We start from the raw sequence: 23,427 nt of genomic DNA, 5'->3' as shown, positions 1-23,427 counted from the left end.
GCTGTTACTCCTACCTGGACAGAGAGTTTTTATGGTTGTTATCCTTCCCAGGAGCAGTGTTCTTTAATGACACCATCCCCTGCTGCCTCAGAGAGGAAATTTCTTTAGTCTCAGCACAAATTCCAAATCCTGGTTTCACTTTGGTCCACAGACTGAGTGATTTAAAGCTGCTCTAGATTTCAGCTCTACTTCCTCTATGTCAAAAATCCTTGCGTCCTGGTTTGGTTTTGTTCCACTCTCAGACAGGAATGGCTTGGGAAGCTTTAATGAAACTTCATATCCATTAGATGATGGGATGCATTACAGTGTGTAACTAATGAACATCAGCTTTGCTGAAGGCTTCTCCTCAGCATGTGGTAAGTAGCTTCACCCAAAAGACTGCAGGCTTGTTTGGGAACAGAGCAGTGCTGGGATTGCTGCTCCAGCACACACTTCCAGAAGCCACCAATGTGTGGGGGTGTTGCAGGTTGCTGCTGGTCACCCCAGGTCAGACAGAACATGTGCTGTTACTCAAGGATCAGGGTGGGAGGTAGGAGTAGATACTTCCTGCTAATCCATTGTGTCTAGTCTGCCTGTTCAACCTTTCCAGTGACTCTTTGCTGAAGGCAGCTGTTTTGGGTGAAGGGAACAAGGTATGAGAACACTCTCTGACACTGCCTGCTCTGCTCAGGGAGGGGACAGGAACATCCCTCATGCAAACTCTAGTAGGGCTGAGGTCTTGTTCTAACAATTTTAACATACCCAGACTTGGAATAGCTCTTTGGAATACACTTTGCAAGTATTTTACAGGTAAGTACCTCTTCTTTTCTTAAGCATAGCAAATATGTGTAAAGCTATTTATTTGTTTAGCCTGACTTACTGTGACAATGGTCTGCTCTGGAACTAAATCCCAAGGAGTATTTTAGTGCATGAAGCTGCATGTTTTTCAGCCTCCAGTGAAGGTCCTGAGAGCTGAATTCTCCAGTTGTTCATTGTTCCATTCTTTCAGACTTGGTCATGTGGTGCTGGAAGCAGCAGCACCACCAAGCACTGCAAATGCTTTTCTGCTCTACCCCGTACGTCCTGGAATCGTGCAGCATTCAGCAAGAACATGGTATGGGTGCCAAAGAATTAATGATCTTTAATAACCCTGTGGTGGAATGGCCTACTTTTATAGCAGCAAGTTTATGCCTAATGAGATACAGATATTCCCCTCTCCATATTTCTGTCCAATATATGCTGCAGGATAAAAAAAATTGGCATGCTGCTGGTGTTCAACAAGGGCCTGATTCACAGGGATACAGACTGACAGAGCCCAAGATCTTCCATAAGCATACACTAAACCCTAAGGCAGAAATTCAGCAGTTTTTTGGTTGTTTTGCTTTCTGAAACCAGAAAGGGTTTTTTGAAGCATTTGAAGCAGGAGCTGATTGAGCACCTCTCAGGACTCATCCTTGTAGCTGTGGTGATTTCAGTTTGAACCAACTCAAACCACCAAAACAAAGAGACTCTGAGCTCTCCTGTCTCCTGTGCTCTGCTCCTCAGCCTGAGTAACAGAGCAGCTGGAACACAAGGACTCACCAAAGGAACAGTTGTGTTTATTCCATTACTCAACAGCCATTACCCAGATGAAGTCATAATAGCCAATAAGACCCCATAAAATGATAATGCTTGAGAATACCTTAACTTGTCTGAATGTAACCCCAAATTAATAACGTTTGAATATTCTCTTCCCAGCTTCTTCACTGCAGTAGAACAGCTATAGCACTTAATCTAGTTATTGCTCTGGAAAAAAAAGGTGTGTTTTACTGAGCAACACAAACCTGCCATCTGGCACATGAAGCATTGATGCAAAATCCTTGCTGTCCCACAGCTTATTATGTGCTTTTCATAACTCCTCTTGAATAAATTCATGAGCAGTGTGTAAGATGTCTTAAAGTCAAAACAGTCTTAAAATGACTGCTCTTTTAAACAGGGAAAGTTAAAGTACTCAAACAGTACATAACATGGCCACTGATAATCAATGCTGATGTTTTCTTTGAACATAATTTCTTGTGAATTGTGTCTTGCTGCAGTCTAGGTTTTTACAGTCACTGATACCCTGTTTCTCAGATTAGCCATTCTGTAAATGTTTACAACTGTAACATTCAGTTAAATGTGTAACAGGATTATAGATACCCGAGTGGCCAGTCCATGGTAATGATTTCAGCTGGAAGTTTTTGACTCTAAGAAAAAAAACCAATCATGGCACCTTAACCAGAGATGAGAACTTCAGCAAATAAAAGCCAACTGTGTGTACACCTACATGTTTTTGTCCATGTTATGCAGAATACCCTTTATTTTGTTTGTTTGGGTTTTTCTCTTGCAGTAGTTTTCCATTCTATTAATTTCCTCACTCCCAGCCAGGGCCCCCAAAAACCAAAGGATTAAATTAAAAGGAACAAATTCAGTTGAAATGAGAAGTGTTATTTTCTGGTATAAATCATCTCACCAGATCACAGCAAGCTTTTACCTTTGCAAGGCAGTTCTCTCACTCCTGGTAGGACATAAGCTACCAGAGTACAGACTGTACTAACAGCCATTATTTCAAATGTGGGACCTCATCAGGCAGTGATGGGACAAACACACCTGAACCTCTAGCAAATATGGATATTTAACAATTTCTCTTAAGATACATACTCTGAACATATGGGCAGTTGCTTTCTGACTCAGTCAAGTATCTGTGCTAGTCCTTTTCATACCATCGTCCATAGAGAGCAGCTGTCAGGAGGCCAGCAGATGTTCTATTTTTGCTGAGGAAATAGTGGTTGTTTTTCCAGCCCATGTGATCAGCAAAGTCCAAGGTAATACCAGATGTCAGCAGCAAAGGAAAGATGTAAGGGGTGCTCATATTTCCCCATAGCTGGAAATCTATCAGAGCAGTGGCATCCGTGACCTCCTGTCCACAAGTGCTAAAGCTGAGACCACCACACTTCACCAAGGCACAGGCCTGGACATAGTATGTGCCATGCACTGTGTGGAGCCCATCAAAAACTCCCAAAGCATACAATTCATCACTCAGAGCAGCTCTGCGATAGTTTAAGTAACAGCAAAGGCTATTGGCACAAACCTGGAGCTCTCCCTTTTCCCCCCATAACGGAACAAAAGTGAAGTTGTCATACATCATTTCTGCATAAAAGGAAGGAGGTGACTGTTCCTTTCCTTTTTCAGATACTCTGCCAGGAGTCTCTTGCTCCTTAAAGCAAACTTCATCATCCAGTGAGGTGCTTGTAAAAGTCCTGCATGAGTCATGTAAGTTCTCTCTAAATCTTTCGTTACTCTCTAATTTGGTTTTATAATCTGCAGTAATCACAGGAATTTCTGCTACTATGAGCTTGCCACCATAACTTTCCATGTTGTGATAGATGAATGATTTGACTGGAGTGTATATGCCACTCCCTGTCATGCCCAAGGTAGGGTGGTGGATGTTGGCTGCTAAAATATTGACATTGAAAGCTGTTGAAAAAGCTTGTTGAAACTCTACAGCAGACAAAAGCGGGAGCTGGTTCATCCAGGCAGTTGGATAAACGATTTGCTTCAAATTGTATTGTCTGATGAGGCTCACTGCAGGCTCAAAAAAGAGTATATCGAAGCAGGTGAACATGCCAAACTTGCCAGCAAAAGGGGTGTCAAAGAACGCGTGCTCTGGCTCGGCGGGGGTGTCGAAGGCGTTCTCGAAGTACAGGTTGTGTTTGCGATAGGCGGCCAGCAGCGCGCCGTCGGCGGCCAACGCCACGTTGGTGTTGAACTGGAACCGCCCGTCCGGCGGGCAGCGCGGCTCCGCGCGCTCGCACGGCTGCTTGGTGCCCAGGTTGGCCACAAGGAATATCTTGTTCTTCAGAGCCATGCAGCTCAGGCGCTGAAGCACCTGCAGAACAGGATGGACAAATGTGAGCGCTTCAGAATGTGGTGGAGTAAGTTTTACTTAAGCACCTATGACTTATTTAATATTATTTTGGGAATTCAAGATTGAACACATTTAACCATATCTGTAAAATTTAAAAGCACTGATGATTTCGTGACAAGAGCTACTGGAACCAGTAGCTTTGGAGGCAGAAAGTTATTTCAGATGTTTATTTTAAAACAGCTCTGAAAAAAATTGTCTAGGTTTTATTTCCTCAGAAGGAAGTAAGAAAATAAATCTATTCCAAGGGTGTTAACTTTTAGAAACTTGTGACTTTTAGGAGCACCAATGCCTTTAAAATACTGTATGTCAACTGAAAACTCTGCCAAGGCAGCACAACTGACCTGTGTGTGCCTTTAGAATAGCAAATGTCCAATAATGATCATCTGCACCTGCATGTTTTTACTATAAATTTTAAAAAAGCAATTACTACCTACGACTTAGAGAAGCAGAGATGGAAAGGGATAGACCTTGCATATTTCAGCAAAGAAATAGAAAACACTGCACACCACAGTATTACTGGGATATTTCTTCCATAACACAGAGTGCTGTCCCAAAGACTGACATTACTGCAATCTCCAAACAGCATCTGAATGCCAAACTTAGTTCTTGCTTGCTTGGCCATGATCATTGGTAACAAAGACTCAAATAGATCATTGTTTACAACGGTGATTCAAGTTCACACACAAATCCTGCTCACTAGGTCCAGGCATGATTTCTTTCATTATATTGATTACTGGAAGAATTAGCAGTCTGTATTTACTGAGCATGGTTATTTTCAGTTCAGGTCCAGAACAGTCAGTGACAATACTATTTTTGTAACATCCAGGTCATACCTTTCGTCTGTGCCAAGCTGTGACTTCTATTACGTTGTAGCAGGTAAGTCCTGTTACTTGTGCTAATGATTTGACAATGATTGCTGAGTCAGAATGCTGTGATGTCATTAAGTCATTAAAGCCAAATAACAAGAATGCACCAAAAGGGAAGCTACTACTGTCTTGTCTTACCTAAAACAATGTTGCTCAAACTAAAACCACACAGATCTTATGAGAGAGCAGTTACCATTTCAGAGGTTGGAGAGGAGGAGATGACAAATCCAGATGGTTCATGCACAACTGATCTCCTTGTATGTGTGCATCTAAACCCTCCTCTGCTAAGAATGAATCTGGCAGAGCTTGAGCATCCATGAAAACAGAATCTGGTAATAGGAGTTGTTAAACTTCTTGCTTACTTCCCTAAGCAAACCAACTTGAACTACTTCCCACTTGGAGCATTCAGTTATCCCACCCCTGCATGTACCTCTGTGTCATTGTACAAATAGGGCTCTCTGCAGGGATTCCACTTCCCAGAGTGTGAATGTGGAATGAAATCCAAGTAAGGGTAAATGGAGCTTCTGGTGAAGTTGAAGCCATGGATTCCATCTTCAGGAAAAACAATGATCTGGGCTCCCTGTATGTAAAACAAAGACATGTTTTGTAGGCAAAGCAAAGGAAAAGGGGGGATCTCATAGGTAAAAAGAACTAAAGAGAGTTAAGGATAACCCAAGGATGTTTTGCCAATACTGTAGCTTGAAGATGTCTTTCCTTCAACTTCATAGTAGGTGTAACCATGTAGTAGGTGTGTAACTGTGTGTATAAAAAAACTTATTTAACCTGACACATACCTTTATCTTGAAAAATAATGCATTTGATATTATTTTAAGGGCATGCAAATAAGAGCATACTGCATCCAATTTCTTACCAAAGATATTATCCCTTCACACAAGTTATGAGAATGTCATCATCCATGTTAAACACTGATGATGTTAAAACTTGTCTTAATTATGCTATTTGCATAGTTACATATATTGACACTTTGTCAAAGCTGCAGCATCACCTAATTAATTAGGTATTGGATGATCTACAGCTCCCTGAATTCTTCCAAAGCAAATACAGAGTGACAGACACATGCATGAAGAGACTTCTCTAAATCCCATTATAGTTTAGGGTTGGACAGGGTACTGGGAATGTTGATTTCAGAAACAGCTTCACTGTGGAAGCAGTGCACAGTCTGGTAAAAATGCAGCGATGCCAGAGGCTCTGCCTGAAATTCAGGAAGGTCTGTTCCTAAAAATGAGGTGGATTCTTCTTAAATCAGACACAGCACCAGTCACTCAAATTCCTGTTAGTTTTCAAAAGTCAGCTCAAACGTTTTATCTATGTGATGGCTTTGGGATAATTTGTGTCTTGGGTGCAGGGCTGCATAAAAATTGCTATTATGCTTCTGTCCAATCATCTGAACTTCTCAAAAAATAATATTGTGTTTTCAAATTATATAAAAATAGTAATTATTCTCTCCCAGAACAACAGATCTCTGAAAATTGCAAGGCAGTTCTTCTCTGTGTAGGGCCAGTACCACTTGCTTCCTGTCACTAGAACCAGCCTGGGTTTTCTTGGGAGGGCAGGAAAGAGGGTTGTGCCTAACAACAGCTGGCAATACTAGTCTCTCTCCTCTAAATATATTTAGACTGAGAACCATTCCATGGTGGGTAGGAGAAAGGAATGGAAAATTTTAGTTCCACAAAGTTTTAAAAAGCAGAACATTTATTTCCAAAGCATCTGACTTCCTTAGTTTTTAGAAACATTCAAGAATTTCCATTGAGAGCACTGGAATAAAACCAAACCCAAGACAGCTGCCAGCAAGACAAACTTTCAAGGAAACCCTTCCATTTAAGAAAAGAGAAAGGAGCGAGGTATTCAGACCAAAATAGAAAACTGATTTCCCTTTACTAAATAATGATGGGTGTGTTTTTCCAAGCTTGGAATAGCCCGAGTCAGGCGGGATGCTAATTGGCCTGATTCTTTTTCAGAGCTGCTGGCAGGTCAGATGGTCTGAGAACCCAGACCATAGTTATGGATATAAATACAGCTTTAGTTGCCTGGGAACACAAATGTGAAAGATTATCTTCAAACAGCACTTCCTCTATATATACCCAGGGCACACACCAGTGCTGCCTGGAGCGGGGCATACCTGCCTGGCAGCAGCCTGCACTTGCTGCTCGTAGATGTCGAGGTTCCTGCCCATGAGCTCCAGCGCGGAGCGTCGCTCCACCAGCGCCGCCGGGGTGGGGCTCAGGATGGACTCGTGCTCGTACACAGCCGCCACGTAGTGCCCCTCCCTCCTCACCCTTCCTGAGACCACTTGGTAGAAGAGAAAGCAGATGGGCAGCTTCCAGCACAGAGACACCATGGTGGATGCCATAAATCTAGAGGAGAAAAGCCCCAGACAGGTGGGGTGGGGGAGCTTGAGAAAAATGTCTTGCCAGGAATTTGAATTTACAATTAAGTGTGGATGGCAACTGAGGCTCTCAGCAGTGTGGTGCTTTTAAGTTCCTGAATGACCACGTGCATGTTGTTTCTAAAGTTTAAATCCATCAACACTGGTGCTTTAAACAACTATGCCCTGTTCAACAAGCATTCAAGCTTCATATACAGTTCTAGTGATCTTCTTGCTTGGCTTCCCTTTATAATTAACATTCATTTATAGATTATTTCACCATATATCAGAACATCTTTGAGAAAAGTTTGAAGCAGCTTTAAACTTTTTTTAAACACAAAAATTTGCAGTTCCTCCCCATTCAGTGATGGGAGATTTATTTAAAAGTAGCATTTCCTAAAATTACTTGGAAAGTGTATTTAGCAGTCAAGCAGAAATAGGACTTATTTTATCAACACTGAAACAGAAAATTGCCAAGAGAATTACACTAGACAATACCTCTGCATCTATCACAAAAATGCCTCTCCTAATGGATTATGAATTCACTGTATTCTAACTCCACATATGAAATAGGCAAATATTTCTCCTACAGTGCAGCTTTTTTGAGCATTTATAAAAATGTTGAGTGCAATTCAGATCTGCATTCCTCCCACGCAACGCAGATAAGTAAGTTTAAAAATGCTTTCATAGCAACAAAAATAAAACAAAAAGTCTATACAAAATTGAGAAAATTTGCATTAGTTAGCTTTTCTTAGAAAAAATGAAGAACTATTGAATCTGGAAGGATGGGGCACTCTGCAATATGGGCTCCCCACGTAACCCTTTGACTTCCCAAGTTAGCAAAGGACTTAGAACAAGGACTGACACAGTCAATGGTTGTGCAACAGTTCAGAAAGACTACAGAAATGCCTTTTTATTCAGAATTATTCTCACAACACGAGAACTCTGTACTTGTCACCACAGTGTCACTAGTATCATTAAGGAATTAAATCTCAGATATCAGTGTAGTTGAAAGAGCGTGCAGGAGAGATTACTGGTGCTATACATTGATAGCTTTAAGTTCAGTTACTGATTTTTTTAATTGTATTTGCTCTTAGGGACTTTGTATCCAAAAAAAAAAATAATTCTAAAACCCTCTTAGTGCCCTTCAGTCTTTGTGATCTACAGCTCCCTGAATTTTTCCAAAGCAAATACAGACTGACTGACATATGCATGAAGAGACTTCCCTAAAGCTCCGCAGGAAAAAAAGATCAATTCTAAACTAATCACAGTCTTATTTTTATCCATGTTCTATTAAATGTAGTTTTGTGCCTAAAAAAACAAAGTCTATGGTAAGTTAACTGAAAATATCTCCTTGCTTGAACTCCAGAATGAAAAGCAGCTAACAACAATGCTCAATACTGCTTTTTTTTTTTCCTAAGCACCAACTGCTTAGTATCTAACAATGAGCAAATGGAAAAAGCATTATGTAGGACAGCAAAATTATAACCTTGGTGCCCATGGCAGGCAGAAGAATTGTTAGCTCAGCCAAAAGGTCTTAACATGTAATAGTAACACTTCTAAGGGTACAGGAGTAACTTAGCTGTTCAATGCTGCTAAGCTCAACTACATATTCATATTTCCTTGAGCTTTAATTAGCCAGTGTGTCCATACATACATGCCTTCAAGGGTGAATTTATTTAAAGTGTGATGAAAACAGAATAAAACCTTGGCCTCTCTGTAATCAGATGGATTAAAGATACTCATTTACATAAACAGTTTTGAAAAGTGATGTATGACAAGCTATCCTTGCTATTCTGCTTGTTGAGGAAAACATGTGGCACTTTTGGGGGGTGACTTGGCAATGCACACCAGGAATGGAGAGGCCTCCTTGTGCAGCTCAGCTTTGCAACTGAAACACCAAAGCACATGTGAAGATATAAAGCAGTAGCAGGAGGAGGGAGTTCAGGGGTAGAAACCTCTCACAGTTAAGGAATATACTGAAAATAAACAAGCTGTGCTGCACTGCACTGACAAAAATCTCTTTTCTATTTCTTATCACCCCTTCAAAACCAAAATGCCTATTTAGGGCAGGAATGGGTTCTGGCCAGCTGCTCCTTAATAAAGTTGTCAACTAAGATGTAATTAGAATTCATCATTATTAGTGATGGAAAAAGTTGGAGAGTTTCAGATCACGAGATGGAATTGCTATGCATTAGAAAAAGTGCCTTTTTTAAAAGCCAAAAACACTAATATAAAAAAAAAAACCAGGCAATGACCCTCTACAAAATGTTGCATTTTACAAACATGCTTGGAGAGGTCTTATTTTTCTATCACGTTTCATTTCCTGGTGGTCAGAAACACTCCAAAGTATTAATCTGAATCTTCTGCCCATTTAGATGCACAAGAGGTTTAGCACTGAACACACAACTCCACAACCCCATCTGGCTGAACCTGGGGCAACTAAAATAACTAAAATAATTCCTCTGAGTCCAGCCTTGGGTTGTGATTACTGCCAGTCCTACAGATGATGGCTGAGCACTTGTGTGAGTGCTCCCTAAAGCCTTTCCCCTGTCTGACAGCTTAAACAGCAGGACTCTGCTCCCTCATGGACTGCTTCCAACACAGAGCCATGACAAGCCCCAAGGCTGGGCTTGGGTGTATTAAACTTTCCAGCCAAAATAAGGATACCAATAGGGTTTACTCAGCCCTTAGGCTGTTGAGATTCCAAGTAGTGAGTCTCTGCCACACTCTGGATGCTTTTACTACTAGAAGATGTCACACCATCTCATAAATCCTTTCCTTGAAGAGAAGTTAATTTGCTTAGGATCTACAGAGCTGCCACCTCACCTGAGCCATGACTTTAAATTTTCATTACCTGAAATGCTTTAAAATTTTATCTCTTTTTATGTCCCTTTCCTATGATTTATGTGCTCTTTTGCCTGACAGGCAAGCTTCAGCAGGATCATGTCACGCAAATATAAATATTTCATAGCAGTATTGCTGCCATGCAGTCACAATATTCCAGCTACAGTTCCACACAAAGGATAAAAAGACTGGTGGCCAAGTCTGGATGCCAAGCTTTCTCCCCAGTCACACTGCAGCCTGTTTTCCTATTTACCTTTTCAGAACCATCTGATCTCAGTGTACTGTGAAGTAAAGCATCCAGTCACTTTTCAACAACTTTGGAAGATTAGAAATCTGTCACCTGTCACCACACCTGGATGTATACACAGAGAAAAGCAACACATACCCTTGTTCTTCACACTTCTACACTCAGAAGAATCTAGAAATAACAGAAGTAGCACAGCATTAGTCTGGGTCCTCCTGAGTGATTAATAGTAAATGCATGTTAAGCTATGCCCAACATACAGTATATTAACATAAACAGTAATAATAGTAACACACACAGTAATGACTACTATTCAGTGGGGTATGAAAAAATAAAGTGGTTTTTTAGCTTGAATGGTAATAATGGATTGTGAGTTTGCTGACATTCCACTATATATTATACAACATATTTAAAAAATACAGATCGTGAAATTCAAGGGGTTTTCCACTGATACCTCCTGTATACTGCTTTTATTTGCTGCATTATATTACGGAATTTTATAATGCAGGTTTTGTGAAGGTTTTTGTTATCTGCGTTTTGTTATCTATATTTTTTCGTTGTTTGGCGAGCGAGGGCGAATGGAGCGCTGCCGTCACCAGTGGTTTGGCTGGACAAGGCGGGCCGTGAGGCAAGGCCATGCTGTCACCCGTGCCGGGATTTGGGAGGGTGTGTGGCACCGCTCCCGGTGCCGCCGGGCACCGGACCGCGCACTCCGCCCCGCTCCGCGCCCGCCACCTCTGGCAGCCCCGCACGGGTACCGCGCGGCCCTGCGGCTCTCGGAGGCCACCGGGGCCGCGGCCGGGCCCGCAGCGATCCCTCCCGGCCCGGCCTGCCCCGCTCCCGGGAAGACCCGGCCGGATCCTGATCCTGATCCTGATCCTGATCCGGGTCCGGCTCCCGGTCCCGGTCCCGGTCCCGACCCCGCGCGCCGCGAGCCTCACGCTGCAGGGCCGGCGCCTCGCGGCCTCTGATTGGCTGCTCGCGCTGGCCAATAGCAAGCTGTTCCGATCTCCGCCCTGCTCAACTCGCCAACGGCGTCAGGGTTGCGTTCCTCTGGCCCGCCCCTTCGGTTGTCTGATTGGCCGAGCCGCCTGTCAGTCACTGCGCGCGCCCTTCGCCCCGGGTCCCGGCCCGGTGCGGGCGGGTGGCGGGGCCGACATGGAGGGCGCGGCGGTCAGCGGGGCGCAGCTCATCGCCCAGGCCCTCAGGGCGCAAGTAAGAGCGCGGGCCGGGAGCCGGCAGCGAGTGGATGTGCGCGGCCGGGCTCACCCCGGGGCGGACGGAAAGGGCGCGCCCCGCCGCTCTGTGGGAGCGAGCGAGGCAGGGAGGGAGAGGAAGGGAGGTTCCGCCGCGCAGCCCCGGGAGCGGCCCGGCCCCCGGGCGGCGTTCCCCAGGCCCACACCGATCCCTCCTTGTGGAGGGCCTGGCCCCATTCCCGGGCCTGCCCCGTTCCCGAGCTCAGCCGGTCCCCGTTACCTGCGGCTCTGCCCGTGGCAGCTGGCTGTGCCTCCCGCGCCTCCTCTCCAGCGAGAAACTCTGTGTTGTCTCTAAACTGGAGATGCTGCGGGCCTGGCACGCGTCTCGGGAGAAGACTTTGGCCTTGGCCTGGGAAACATGGAGAAATAGTTAATTTGTAATCTAGACAAGCGTAGTCTTCTCTATCTCTGTGTTTCTCCCAACCATTCCTTGGGGGCTTTTTGCCCTTAGTTTTCTGTGAAAGTGTGAAAACACAAGGTGCCATGAGGCATTTTCAGAGTAGAGGAAGCTGACATACTGAGAATCAGGAAAGTGATGTAGCAGAGGTGGCCCAGGTAAGCATTGCTCAGTGGAAAGCACTAAACACACGTTGGCTGAGGCACTGAACCCTTGTCCCACTGCTTGTAGATTCCCAAAATAAAATCCAGGGCTTTCACAACCACAGAGGACTGGGCTGCAGACATCAGCTGATGTTTCCACAGTAACCTGCGAGCTTCTCTGTGACTATATATGTTACATTTTAGTTTTAGATTGCCTGTGTAGTTAGCATATTTTTGTTTGGCATGTGCTTATTAAAGCTGTCTTTTGGGAAAAAACAGTCTGACTTTTCTCAACTTTTTTCTTTATAGAATATTGAATACATGTTTGGTATTGTTGGTATTCCAGTCACTGAAATTGCAATTGCAGCCCAGGCAGCTGGAATAAAGTATGTGGGAATGAGAAATGAGCAAGCTGTAAGTATATATCTGTAGTGGGACTGACCCTTTCCTTAACTGTTTTACAATGGAATAAAACCCAGTTTCAGTTTCCTTACTAGAAAGAATGTGGTCTCTGAATTTTCTTTAAAGAACCTATACAGGAGCAGCCACTGTTATTTTGGAATAACAGAGAACATTGGTGCATTGGGTTGAATGTTTCTTTGTGCCCTTCTTTCCCCACTTCCATTTTAAAGTGGCCCCTCCTTTTCTGTTAAGGGAATTACATCTTCTTTCATTTAAAAATGCTGTTCTCCAATAAGGGAGCAAGGATAGGAGACAGAGAAAAAAAAATTAAAGACAGCATGTGATGGAGAAAAAAAAATTTAAGAAGTTACCTCCTTCAAGTGATGTACTGTCAGATATTGTCTGCCAGGTTTTGAGATGCTCATCCAGGGCTTTTTGTTTTTCTGTAGCTCTCTACACGCTTCCCAATATTATCATTCTTACTCCAATTGGTAGTATTTTAGTTCTTTTTAGGACTTTATTACCTGCTCCTTTACTTTTTTTTTCCCCTGTCTGTGTGGTGTTCTTAAGAGCCCAAAGAGGAAAGTTTACCTGTTGACTGATAAAGTTATTCTGACAATTTAAATAATTCTAGTTTTTTTTCCTTAACTGTGTTTCAAAAACTCACAGAACAGCAAACTATAGAAAGTGATAATGCTTCCAGGTGCTCAGAATCAACCATGAACATATACTTAGACTCTCTTATTTTTGTACATTTCACCTTTATTGTGTAGGTGTCACAAATTAAAGAGCCAAGCTCGTCAGCATTGTGGTGCTGTGCTGCTGGTTCTGCATTTGTTTGGTTTCCCACAGCAGCAACTCTTTAATCTCAGTAGTTTCTTGGGTAGTCTGGGGTTGAGGATAACCTTGGGATTATATCTTGTTTTGAAGGGTTGCTGCACAAGATGGGGAACTGGCTGCTGAACTGGTGGCAGAGGGACCAACTTCCCATACCTGATCTATAGCAGTTGCCAGCTTTCCTCAATTTGTGTAGTTAATAACCTTTAGGATTGTCCCAGTCCTCAACAAAATATTGCTACAGTACTTCTTCTAAATCAGGGGGTTGTGAGCTGTATGTTTTTGCTGTCTGATCCTTACATTGTTATATTGGAATACAAGAATTTAGAGGAATGCATGTCTCTGTGGAAAATCTGTAACATATGAGAGAGGCAAACATATACAAACATATTTAAAAGGTGTATTTGAGTCTTTGAAGAGCTGGGAATTCAGCACAATCTTTATGTTCCTGTAGGCCATTTAGCAAATATTCTAGTTTTAGCTGTGGTTGCTAACATGATTAAAATTAATTTCCTCATCTCTCTGTAATTAACAGAGATGCCAAACGAGATGCTGTTCTATTTATTAGTCTTTACTAGATGGAGGCAAAAAACATTCTGCTGATTAATTGTGAGCTGCTTTTGTTAGTAGAATAAAAACAGCACAAAGACTGTTTTAAGGTCCAAATGTCACAATTTCTGTGGGGAGTTGGAAAGGATGAATGAAGCTGCATCTTGTAGTGAGTTTTGGTTTGTTCTTTATCCTCAGTGAATAATAGAGTAATTTCTTGGCAAAGGATGAAAGGTTATATATAGAGTATACATATATAGTATATTCAAGATATACTCAATATATATGTGTCATAGTTTTAAATGTCTCAGTCGTGTGGTCTGGCTGTGGAGGATGTCTATACAGCTGCCTCCTTTTTTGGTGAAGGCAGCTGTATATAATATATGGAAAATTAAGGGATTTTTTTCCCAAGCATTGAGTTTCTACCTCATTTCTAGGCCAGATGTAGCAAAAGGATTTCCCTGTAAAAGTGATAAAATTTTAATTAGAAATGTTCATAAGAAATAGGGCCCATAAACAAGTTAAATCACAATAAAATCTCATTATAAGATAATAATCAAGCACTGTACTTGTTGGTTGGCATCCTTATGTTCTTATTCTGCCCAGGATGGTGGTGGAGCCACCATCCCTGGAGGTGTTCAAGAACGACTGGATGTGGCACTTAGGGCCATGCTCCAGTTGACAAGATGGTGATTGGTCACAGGTTGGACTCAGTGATCTTGGAGGTCTTTTCCAATCTTAATAATTCTGTGAAAAGCTCGTAAAAGTGCAGAATAGAAACACCTGATGAAAGCATGGAGCTAAAAGTAGCACTACCAATACCCATAAGCCGTTCTCCTGTGGCCTTTAACACACTGTAAGTTTGCCTGAAGCACCTCGCTTGCACCCTAGTGCCCTTTGAACAGTGAAAACTGTGTTGCAACTTCACAGGGCGTGTGGTTTTTGTATCTGTCCTTAGGTAATTAGTAATTGTTGCAGTTGTTTAGAAGACTCGTTTCCCAGCTCAGTTCTAAATTTCAAAACCCCCTTTAATATATGTTTACTTGTTTATGTTAGTTCTTAATCTTTAATAATAATTATCTCTACATATTCAAAGCAATCTCTTTATATTTGTATCCTAGGTTAGTTGTGAGCATACAATATCCTGGAGTTAGTGCAGCTGTGAAGGGAATTGGGCTCAAAAAACCTTTTAATAATGGCAGCTGGAACCAAAGTGGGCACCTTACCACCAGAGTACTCAATTATAATTAAAATCAAATCCACTCTATTTAAAAATGAAAGAGGCAGGTTCTAAGGCCAGAAGCTTACTTTAAAAAATTATGAAATATTGCAAAATGAGGGGTTATTTTTCCCATTAAGTGTTAGAACTCACTGATTTCAAGACAGGAGTATGAAAATAGGAGAGAATGGGCAACGTCACACATGAATTCTTGAGTTCTGTTGTCACCTGTCAACCTTCTGTTGTGAACTTTTCGATCACATACTGTCATTTTACCAGGTGAAATTGATATCCAAATGTTTAATATCACTACAGGAATAGCTTAAAAACACGTTCTGCTGTAACACTGCTGATGAGCTCTGCCAACACATGTTGTAGATGTCACTTTTGTGCTTTTTCTTCAAAACATAATTTTTCTTTAAATGTGTGGTACCAAAGTGGAGTGAGGCGTATTTCAGCAGCTCAGCTTGTAAAAGACAATCCCAAATAATCTAATTATTCTCTCCAGTGTGAGATTTCAACCTTTTGCTTGATTTCTGAAATACAATTCAGAATGGCTGCATTTCTGCTTGTTGACTTTCTCTTGCAAGTCTCTCTTCCATGTTCATCCAGAAGGCAGTGGAAAGCAGACCTTTCATGTTTTGTTCTATTTCTTCCCTGGTTTTCATTGTTTGGGGTTTTTTTTTGTTTTGTTTTTTTTTTTTTTTTTGTTTTTGTTTTTTTGGGTTTTTTTTGTTTTTTTTGTTGTTGTTGTTGTTGTTGATTGTTTTCTATTTCAAATCCCAAATAATCCTAATGTAATGCCTTGTAACAACAGGAACATGAATTGTGGAGAGAAGTGGAGAAGAGTCTTAAGATTTTTTACATTACACATCTTATAATGGAAAGAGTGAAATGGAGCTTTTACTTACATTTAAGCTTTTAGAGTCAGGGAAGAATCTGTACCTGCTTATTTTTAGTATTTTTTGTTGAAAGTTATTTACAAAATATCATTAAATGTATGCATAATAATAATAATAGTATCATTAACTCCAATATTTTCAACAGGCCTGTTATGCTGCATCTGCTGTTGGATATTTGACTGGCAGGTATGTAAAGAGTGTGCAAAGCTGTTAAGAAATTCTCACTAGTTAAGAATTACCATTTTTTTATCTCATCACCTGGAATAGCAAGTGTCTCTGCCTGAATTAAATTTCAGTAAAATTTGTGTTGAATCAGATATACAGTTCTTCCAGTGTGAGCTTTCTTCATTGGTAACTGCTGATTAAGTGCAGTTGAGAAAACTGCAAACATGAGTTTCCCAAATTGCATATGAACGTTAGATGGCAGAACAAATGTGATAGAGGAAGTCAGGAGCTGTGTCAGGATAAGCCTGTGTATATTGCCCACCTCTGTGTGGGTGGCACATAATTGTTCACTTGCTTTTCTAATTGGATTGATACAGCTTCATAGTTTCTGATTTCCATGTGGAACTTTAGTCATTCGTACAAATTCCTAGCCATTCATGAGTTTTGGTGACATGAGTAAAACTTTAATATTCTATATTCAGCACCTTACTAATTTGTTTTATTTATTTGTTGTTCTCTGTACTCACTTTCCTTTTCTCTTTTCCTATTTTTTTCTTTTTGTATTTTCCGTGTAGACCAGGAGTATGTCTTGTAGTTTCCGGTCCAGGTTTCCTACACGCCCTTGGAGGGATGGCAAATGCAACCATTAACTGCTGGTAATTTAACTGCATGTTTCCTTTAAAATTCCAGTAATTGCGTGTTGTTACGTGTTTCAGATGTTGAGTGTTAGGTTTCTTTTTCTTGGGCCAGGTCTTATAAACCCTCAAAAGGGAACCTAACACACCCAAGGATAGCTTAGCTATTTCCTCTTGGGGGCAAATAATAATCAGGATGGCTTCTGCTGCAGTGTTAGGAACAAAACAGGTTTAATAAAAGGCAAAATAACAAACAGAAAAACTTGAGCCAGGTACAGAGGTTTGCCCCTGGTATAAACACCTCACAAAAGCCTCTTAGTTCTTTTGTTCTCTTCTTTTCTACCTGATGGGCCAGGCGGGACTTTTTGGCTTCTATCCAATTAGATGACCCCGAGTTTTTGGTGAAGTCTCTGAGGTCCTATGAGGTGGCTTTTCACCTAATCGTTGAGAGAAACTTCTGGGCTTCTTTCCTTTTTTGGGGGACAAAGGCTAGCTTTGCCACTCTGTCATTAGGGGGCACACTCCTACAGTTGAGCTCCATGGTATTTAGTGTTTTACTTTTTTTCCCCTTTCATGTGGATAATGAGAAAGGAATTCTTCCTTTATCAACTTTAAAATTAATTTAGTTACATTTTTTTGTATTCTCATGAATAAAATTATTGGTTTTGTCCTGCCCCATTGTGTATATATTAGAACATCTATCCATATAGCTGGTTGTATGGATGTGTTAGAAAATGAAGTCAATATTAGCCTGTAATGCTCTCATGATCATGGAGATCATGTGAAAAGTGTTTCCTAAATTTAAATTCATACTGCCTTTGAATTACTGTATTTCATATGTGAATAAATTCACAACTGCATTGTTAAAATCCCTATTTGCTCCCCACGCAGACATTTAGAGCAGTAATTAAGTATTGAATTAAATGATGTACAGAGGGATAGTATTTATTCCTATAAGCCTTCACTGAGACGTGACAGCTTTGTCTGGTCTGTCACTGAAAGCTGTTCAGAAAGCTGTACTGAGGTATTTTGGGAAGAAGCTGTAGCAATACCAAGCAGATGTGTTCACAGAACAGAATGTGATCCAGAGCAGTGTGAGCACTGGAACACTGAATTAGCAGTGGCTGATGGACGAGGGAAGCTCAGTAATGGGAACACTTCAAATCAAGTCTGACATTTTGAAAAAAAGTCCTCTAGTGTTCAAATTCTTTTTTTAAAAAATGGGTTATTGACTAAAGTTTTGCTGTCACTATTTGACCTTAGACTAAAAAAGATTTTAGAAAGACCTTGCTTTTGAATAGTTGGGAGTTTGATTATAAGAAAGAAGTATACATGTAACTTAATGGATTTGCAGGAGACATTTTTGAGGGTAAACTGCATTTTCAAGGGTAAAACCTCTTGATACTTCATGCTGAAAGTTACCTGCCATTCTGCTGCCTCCTGTCCTGTCTCATTCTGAGCAAGATTTTGTGCCTCATTCTGGCTGTGACAATAAACTCCAATGTGTGTGATAGTTGGTAAGATTTGGAATAAACACAAGCATGCTGAAATTGCAGTTAAATTTTTTTCAGTTTACTGAAGCTGCTCTCTTGCAAGTCCATAAGACTTACCATTATTAGTTTCATTATAGTCAAATGTTCTTTCTGCTTCACTGTTGTTTTTGCCTTGGTCTATAAGCACTGCTCTTAAAATGTCTACAATATTGTGAAAGTAGTACAATGATTTCCTTGAGGGAAAAACTTCTTTCTAGTCAGAATTATTTAAATCTTCAAGGGCAAAGCTAAACCTTTTCTAGATATAGCTGTTGGAATTGGCTTTCTAAATAGTAGACCAGTTTTGTAATTGTATTTCATTATTGGGAAGTAGTAGTTAATTTGTTCATTAAAATACTTAAATTAATTTGGAAAAGGCGAGTGAGAGGAACACAGGGTTTGTTGCTGTCAAATACTCTTGGATAGTAACAATCCTTTTGCTGAGGGGAGAGAATAAGCAGAATGAAATGTGTAGAGCAGTCACCAAGTGAATTTTTCCATAATGATTTGTCACAGAGGTAAGATACAGCCTGAAGTTCTCATTTCACTCCTCAGGGGGATTTAAACTGAGATTTTAGATTCATGGCAGAGAAATTGGCCTGGTTATGAAGCTCGGATCTAGATACACATATCCCCAAGTCTTCTGGGTGATTAAATTTGAGATTATGCATGGAACACTCTGCACATGTTTCAGCTTGATACAATGTATAGTTAAATGCAGTCTATAAGGCCATATCTGAAGAGAAATTGTTTAAGAGAAAAAGCCTAAAAAGCTATAGACCTAATACAGTGTTGTTGAATAAGGAGATTAAGAAAACAACTTTCTTCTGTTGACTCATCACTTAGCATTTTAAGAGCTTGACCTACAATTTGAATAAAAGACAGGTTTTCATTCACTGTAGGAAAATTATTTATTATATTTTGTGGAAATTACAGTACAAATGTGCTCCTGTGGAACGTATAACCCTCATTGTAAAGTAATACTGCCTTCTTTGCATAGCTGTGAACTGATTTAAGTTCAGGACTGCTTGCAGGCATATTAATTTTTTGTCTGATTTTTTTTTTTTGATTTGCAGTTTTTTACTAAAAACAAAATGCAGGAACTTGTGCTCTCAGCCAGCTAACTTAACTGTGTTCCAAATTGTATACGAAGAAAGCATAATCTTTTTGAAAAATTGTATCCTAGCTTCTTCCTTAGTTCTAGTGCTTGTGCATGTTACAATATCCTTTATAAATACACATCTTAATACTTTTTGGACCAATAAATACTTTTTAACTTCTTATTAGGGGTTGTCATTCCCTCAAACCACTGTGTCACCCATATTTTCAAATTTGAGTTAAAATTGCCTGCAATAGGATCAACTTCTATGATCCAAGACACTTAATATGGCCAAATTGTCCCAAAACTGGTGACCCAAAAGCTGCTGGGAAGGGTGCTGGCTGGCACTCTGATATTTAGAATCCGTTTCTGTATTCTGTGTTTATTCTTGTACAGATCTGTGGGTGCTATATATATAAATATATATATATGTATATGTGTGTGCATGTGTGTGTATATGTACATATATATACTTACAGCATTTTTTGTTTGTTTTTTAATATACTTTTCTAGGCCTTTGATTGTTATTGGAGGTTCTTCTGACAGAAATCAGGAAACCATGGGAGCCTTCCAAGAATTCCCACAGGTACACAGAAATAAAAATTTCTGCAGGAAAGTTTCAGTTAAATAATTCTTGTGTCTTCATTATTGTAGGTAAAACAATCCTGAACACTAACATTTCCTAGCAGATGTTATAATGCTGTTGATTTGCTCCATCTACTGGTTTAAAATTGACATTGTGTAAATACAGCAGACTGCCTTCCTGTTGGAATTCATACTGTTTTAGGTTTTCAGCTAGTATAAATTACCTTTGTTTGTTATGAGATGGACAAAAGCAAAATGTCCAAGAAAATAAACCAGTTTATGGGAGAAGGAAAAAAAGCCAAAAAAATTAAGCACTTGGAGGAACGAGTGTGGTTTTGACAGTTTTCACCAGCTGCTACTGCATTTTTCTGTGGGGAAGTTTCCACCTTGTTGGTTTTCATCTGGCATTTCTTTCATTTTATTCATGTGGAAATTAGAAAATTACTTTGATAAATCAGTACAATGGTGATTTGCCTTTATTCAGGTTGAAGCTGGCAGGCTGTACAACAAGCTGTCTGTCCGCCCAAGCAGCCTGGAAGTTATTCCTGCTGTTATTGAAAAGGTATGAAAAAATACAAAATGATCAACAGAACACCAGGTAACTGTCTCCTGTTTAAATTTTGAGGGTTTCATTTTATATAGTTGTTATTCTGAGTAATTTGCTCTGGCAGGTAGGAGGTGACGATTGATTGAGTAAATTAACAACTGGGGAGGTTCTGCCATATGAACAATGCTATAGAGTAGGCTAGAAATAGATCCTAGTGCAGTCAGATGCTTACTGCTTCCTGCAGTGATTTTTGTTAGCTTCAGATAGAGTTGGAAAATTTGTATGAAATAAATGCTTTTAGGGAGAGATGCAATAACAAGAAATGCAATGCTTCAGCTGTTTTACCACTGTCATGTGAAGGAGATTTGGAGGGGGCAGTGGAGATGGTTGTGTTTGGGGTTTGAGTTTGGCTGTTGCTCTGCTGGGTTTTTTTTGAGAGTGAGAAAAAACACATCCTTATCTCCGTGCTTCAGAGAGGATTAGAGAAGTCTCTTGATACTGCTGTAGCAGTCCTTCAGCTATGTCAGCCTAAATTCTGCATACAGTCATACTGTTTCCAGAAGTGCAAATTCAGCACAGCATCTACCTGCAATAGAAGAACTGAGATCAAAAGTAATAGAAAATGGAGGCATTGGTTATCTTGGTTTTACTCTCTTTGCGCTGCTTTAAGTAGAATTCAGCATGAATGTTTAATTTTGTATCTCCAATCATAACAGCTGATAATGCAGTTGTTTCATTGCAAATTAAACAAAAAATTTAAAGTCTAATAGTGTACATCTCCGGAAGGGCCCCAGCTGGTATATAAGATAAAGTATAAATAGCTGTCCAAACTTTATTTTGTTGGTATAAATCAATCCATAAAAGCTTCCACTGTGATGAATCAGCAAAATGAAACTATACACCTTGTCTACCTACAGCAGAGTTTTCTTGCTTTTTTTGAATATAAATATTTTTTAAATCCTGTCATACAGTGATTAAAACTGTGATTGTATGTTTTCTAGGCTGTAAGGACCAGTATGTATGGTCGTCCAGGTTCCTGCTATATTGACATTCCTGGGGATTTTGTGAATCTTCAGGTGAACAAGAGCTCTGTCAAGTGCGTAAAGATTACATTCATTATTTTTAAAGTCACTGAACAAAAGAAAATTCATTTATAGGTGAATTTCCTGTTTTATTTTCCTAAAACAAGAAAATCCACCCTCTAAATGTGACATTCCATCATAACATGATACAGATGACAGTTTGTAATGAAATGTGCAAAAAAGAATGAGTTAATATGGTAATATATTGATGTCACTCTGTAAATCTCTGAAACAACACTACCTACAAGATTAAAGAAACAAGGAGAGAAAACTTCAAAGCCTGTTTTGAAAAAAAAATTTCCTGTTCTAATAAATGCTGCAGCATGGTGTGTAGCAACTGCAGTTTTATGCTAAACAATAGGTTTTGTCTTTCAGCATTTCTTGTTTTGAATTTTTTAAAGAGCCTCTTTTTGTTTTGCTTGGCTGCAGGTACACGGAGTGCTGCCTGCCACCTCCCATCAGCATGGCTGAACCCTCTGCTGTATCCAAAGCAGCCTCTGTCATTGCTCTTTCCAAGCAGCCTCTGCTCATCATTGGCAAAGGTAAAATGGTTTGTTGTAGCTTTGAATGTGCACGATCAGGACAAGAACAGTGATTGCTTTTCCCCAGAAGTGTTATCCATCTTCTTTTTAGTCTAACAAACCAACCAACCAGTATTAAAACCACAAAATTCTTCGGAATTTAATGTTAAAATCTGTTCTGGTTTTAGATTTTTTTTTCTGGTCTGTAATAGTTTATCTTTAATCTAGAGAAAATTCAATTGATAAAATACAAGTTTATGTAGAAAAAAATCAGATAACTGTTGTCTTTAATCCTAGAGCCAGTACCAAGGGATCACTTCCAAAACTCTGAACAATTTAAATTCTATTAAAGAAATTATATTCTCTCTCTGATGCTCTGGCATATATAGCAACAATCAGAGAAACCAAGGGTCATTTTTCTCTTGGTTCTTGCTGAAAGTACCAGCCTACCTGTGTGGGGATGTACAGCAGCACAGCAGGTGCTGCTGCTGTTGCTGTTTTACAGACTTTTCTTTGTACTCTGCCAGTCTAATCAATTCCTGCAGATGGGGGTAATTATTTTCTGTGCTGGTTCACTTCTTTTGTGCCTCCTTGTGGAGTGTTGGCCAGGGCAGTGGTGTTTCTGTTGAAGATACAGGTCAGCTAGGTGGAGAATTAAAATAACCAGCTCATTTAACCCAGGCTATTTTCCTGCAGATGTGGGAATGATCTCTTTGTTTAATTGGGGAGTGCAGTGATGGAAATGAGATGGTTCTTACGATTGATTAGGTAATGAAATTGAAAACAGAAGGTAGATCAGAAGAGATTATGGGTTGTTTTTTTTCTTCTCTGGCTGGATACACAGGAAGAAAAGGGTGTTCTTTGAAAGTGAAAGGTGGAAAACTCAATTAAAAAAATGTGTTTTGTCAATGTCAGCAATTGAGAATCTACTCAAGAAATGCACCTGGACGTTGTGCTATATATTGTTGTTAGCAGAATTTTTGAAATATTTGCAAAAGTATATTTTTCAGGACTTAAGACTCACATATTCAAGCCGTTGCACAAGGACCAGTCAGTTACTCCAGACTGGCTGGGCAAGCTTAATTCAGCAGCCATGTACTGCTGCAGCATCACAGGAAATGTGTGCACAAACACATACCTTTGCAAGGACTTGTTTGTGTTTCTCTCTTTTCTCTAAAGGCTTATAGTAGAGTCCTTGGGCAGGTTGTTATAGAGCAGGGGGTAAGCAAAAAATGACATGATACAGCATAAAGGTCATCTTGTGTTGCTGCTGCAGAAGTCTCTGTCC

The 23,427-nt window shown here is 40.3% G+C and overlaps 2 protein-coding genes and 2 long non-coding RNA genes across 11 annotated transcripts in view; 2 read left to right on the top strand and 2 right to left on the bottom strand.

Annotated features, from left to right (window-relative positions):
- The first annotated feature begins 798 nt into the window (after nt 1-798).
- Nucleotides 799-2,625, top strand: LOC135296802 (uncharacterized). Its single transcript, XR_010358798.1, has 2 exons — nt 799-1,777; nt 2,146-2,625. It is a non-coding gene; the product is annotated as an uncharacterized LOC135296802 (long non-coding RNA).
- Nucleotides 1,557-12,140, bottom strand: BTD (biotinidase). 8 transcript variants are annotated; one of them, XM_064413547.1, is made up of 6 exons: nt 12,043-12,140; nt 11,745-11,873; nt 10,278-10,442; nt 6,932-7,166; nt 5,222-5,371; nt 1,557-3,886 (listed from the first exon to the last, which is right to left on the bottom strand). In XM_064413547.1, exons 3-6 carry the CDS (start codon nt 10,289-10,291, stop codon nt 2,705-2,707), a joined length of 1,581 nt encoding a protein of 526 aa, XP_064269617.1. In that variant the 5' UTR covers nt 10,292-10,442; nt 11,745-11,873; nt 12,043-12,140; the 3' UTR covers nt 1,557-2,704. The 8 variants fall into 8 exon arrangements, with proteins under 8 accessions (XP_064269617.1, XP_064269649.1, XP_064269640.1 ...); XM_064413579.1 differs by having other exon boundaries at nt 10,410-10,442; XM_064413570.1 differs by lacking the exons at nt 11,745-11,873; nt 12,043-12,140 and adding an exon at nt 11,210-11,296 and having other exon boundaries at nt 10,410-10,442.
- The window catches only part of HACL1 (2-hydroxyacyl-CoA lyase 1), a 21,533-nt gene continuing 9,450 nt past the window's right edge, over nt 11,345-23,427 (top strand). Inside the window, exons 1-8 of the mRNA XM_064413613.1 lie at nt 11,345-11,483; nt 12,374-12,478; nt 16,119-16,159; nt 16,714-16,794; nt 19,918-19,990; nt 20,474-20,551; nt 21,538-21,632; nt 22,048-22,160. Of these exons, the coding sequence (XP_064269683.1) occupies nt 11,427-11,483; nt 12,374-12,478; nt 16,119-16,159; nt 16,714-16,794; nt 19,918-19,990; nt 20,474-20,551; nt 21,538-21,632; nt 22,048-22,160 (643 nt within the window). The 5' untranslated portion in view covers nt 11,345-11,426. The remainder of the gene's footprint in view (nt 11,484-12,373; nt 12,479-16,118; nt 16,160-16,713; nt 16,795-19,917; nt 19,991-20,473; nt 20,552-21,537; nt 21,633-22,047; nt 22,161-23,427) is intronic.
- Nucleotides 22,154-23,427, bottom strand: part of LOC135296806 (uncharacterized) — a 13,416-nt gene continuing 12,142 nt past the window's right edge. Inside the window, exon 4 of the long non-coding RNA XR_010358804.1 lies at nt 22,154-22,761. This is a non-coding gene — a long non-coding RNA (uncharacterized LOC135296806). The remainder of the gene's footprint in view (nt 22,762-23,427) is intronic.

This window comes from Passer domesticus, chromosome 1 (genome assembly GCF_036417665.1).
Source record: "Passer domesticus isolate bPasDom1 chromosome 1, bPasDom1.hap1, whole genome shotgun sequence".
In the NCBI taxonomy this organism is placed as follows: Eukaryota; Metazoa; Chordata; class Aves; order Passeriformes; family Passeridae; genus Passer; species Passer domesticus.
This window is presented reverse-complemented; position numbering and strand designations above follow the sequence as displayed.

Bases quoted from the DNA above. Each gene is read 5' to 3' on its own strand.
- BTD (XM_064413547.1), bottom strand. The intron at 5,372-6,931 runs GTATGCCCCGCT...TTTTACATACAG, and splicing joins TGCAGGCTGCTGCCAGGCAG to GGAGCCCAGATCATTGTTTT. The intron at 3,887-5,221 runs GTACATGCAGGG...CCTGTTCTGCAG, and splicing joins ATTTGTACAATGACACAGAG to GTGCTTCAGCGCCTGAGCTG.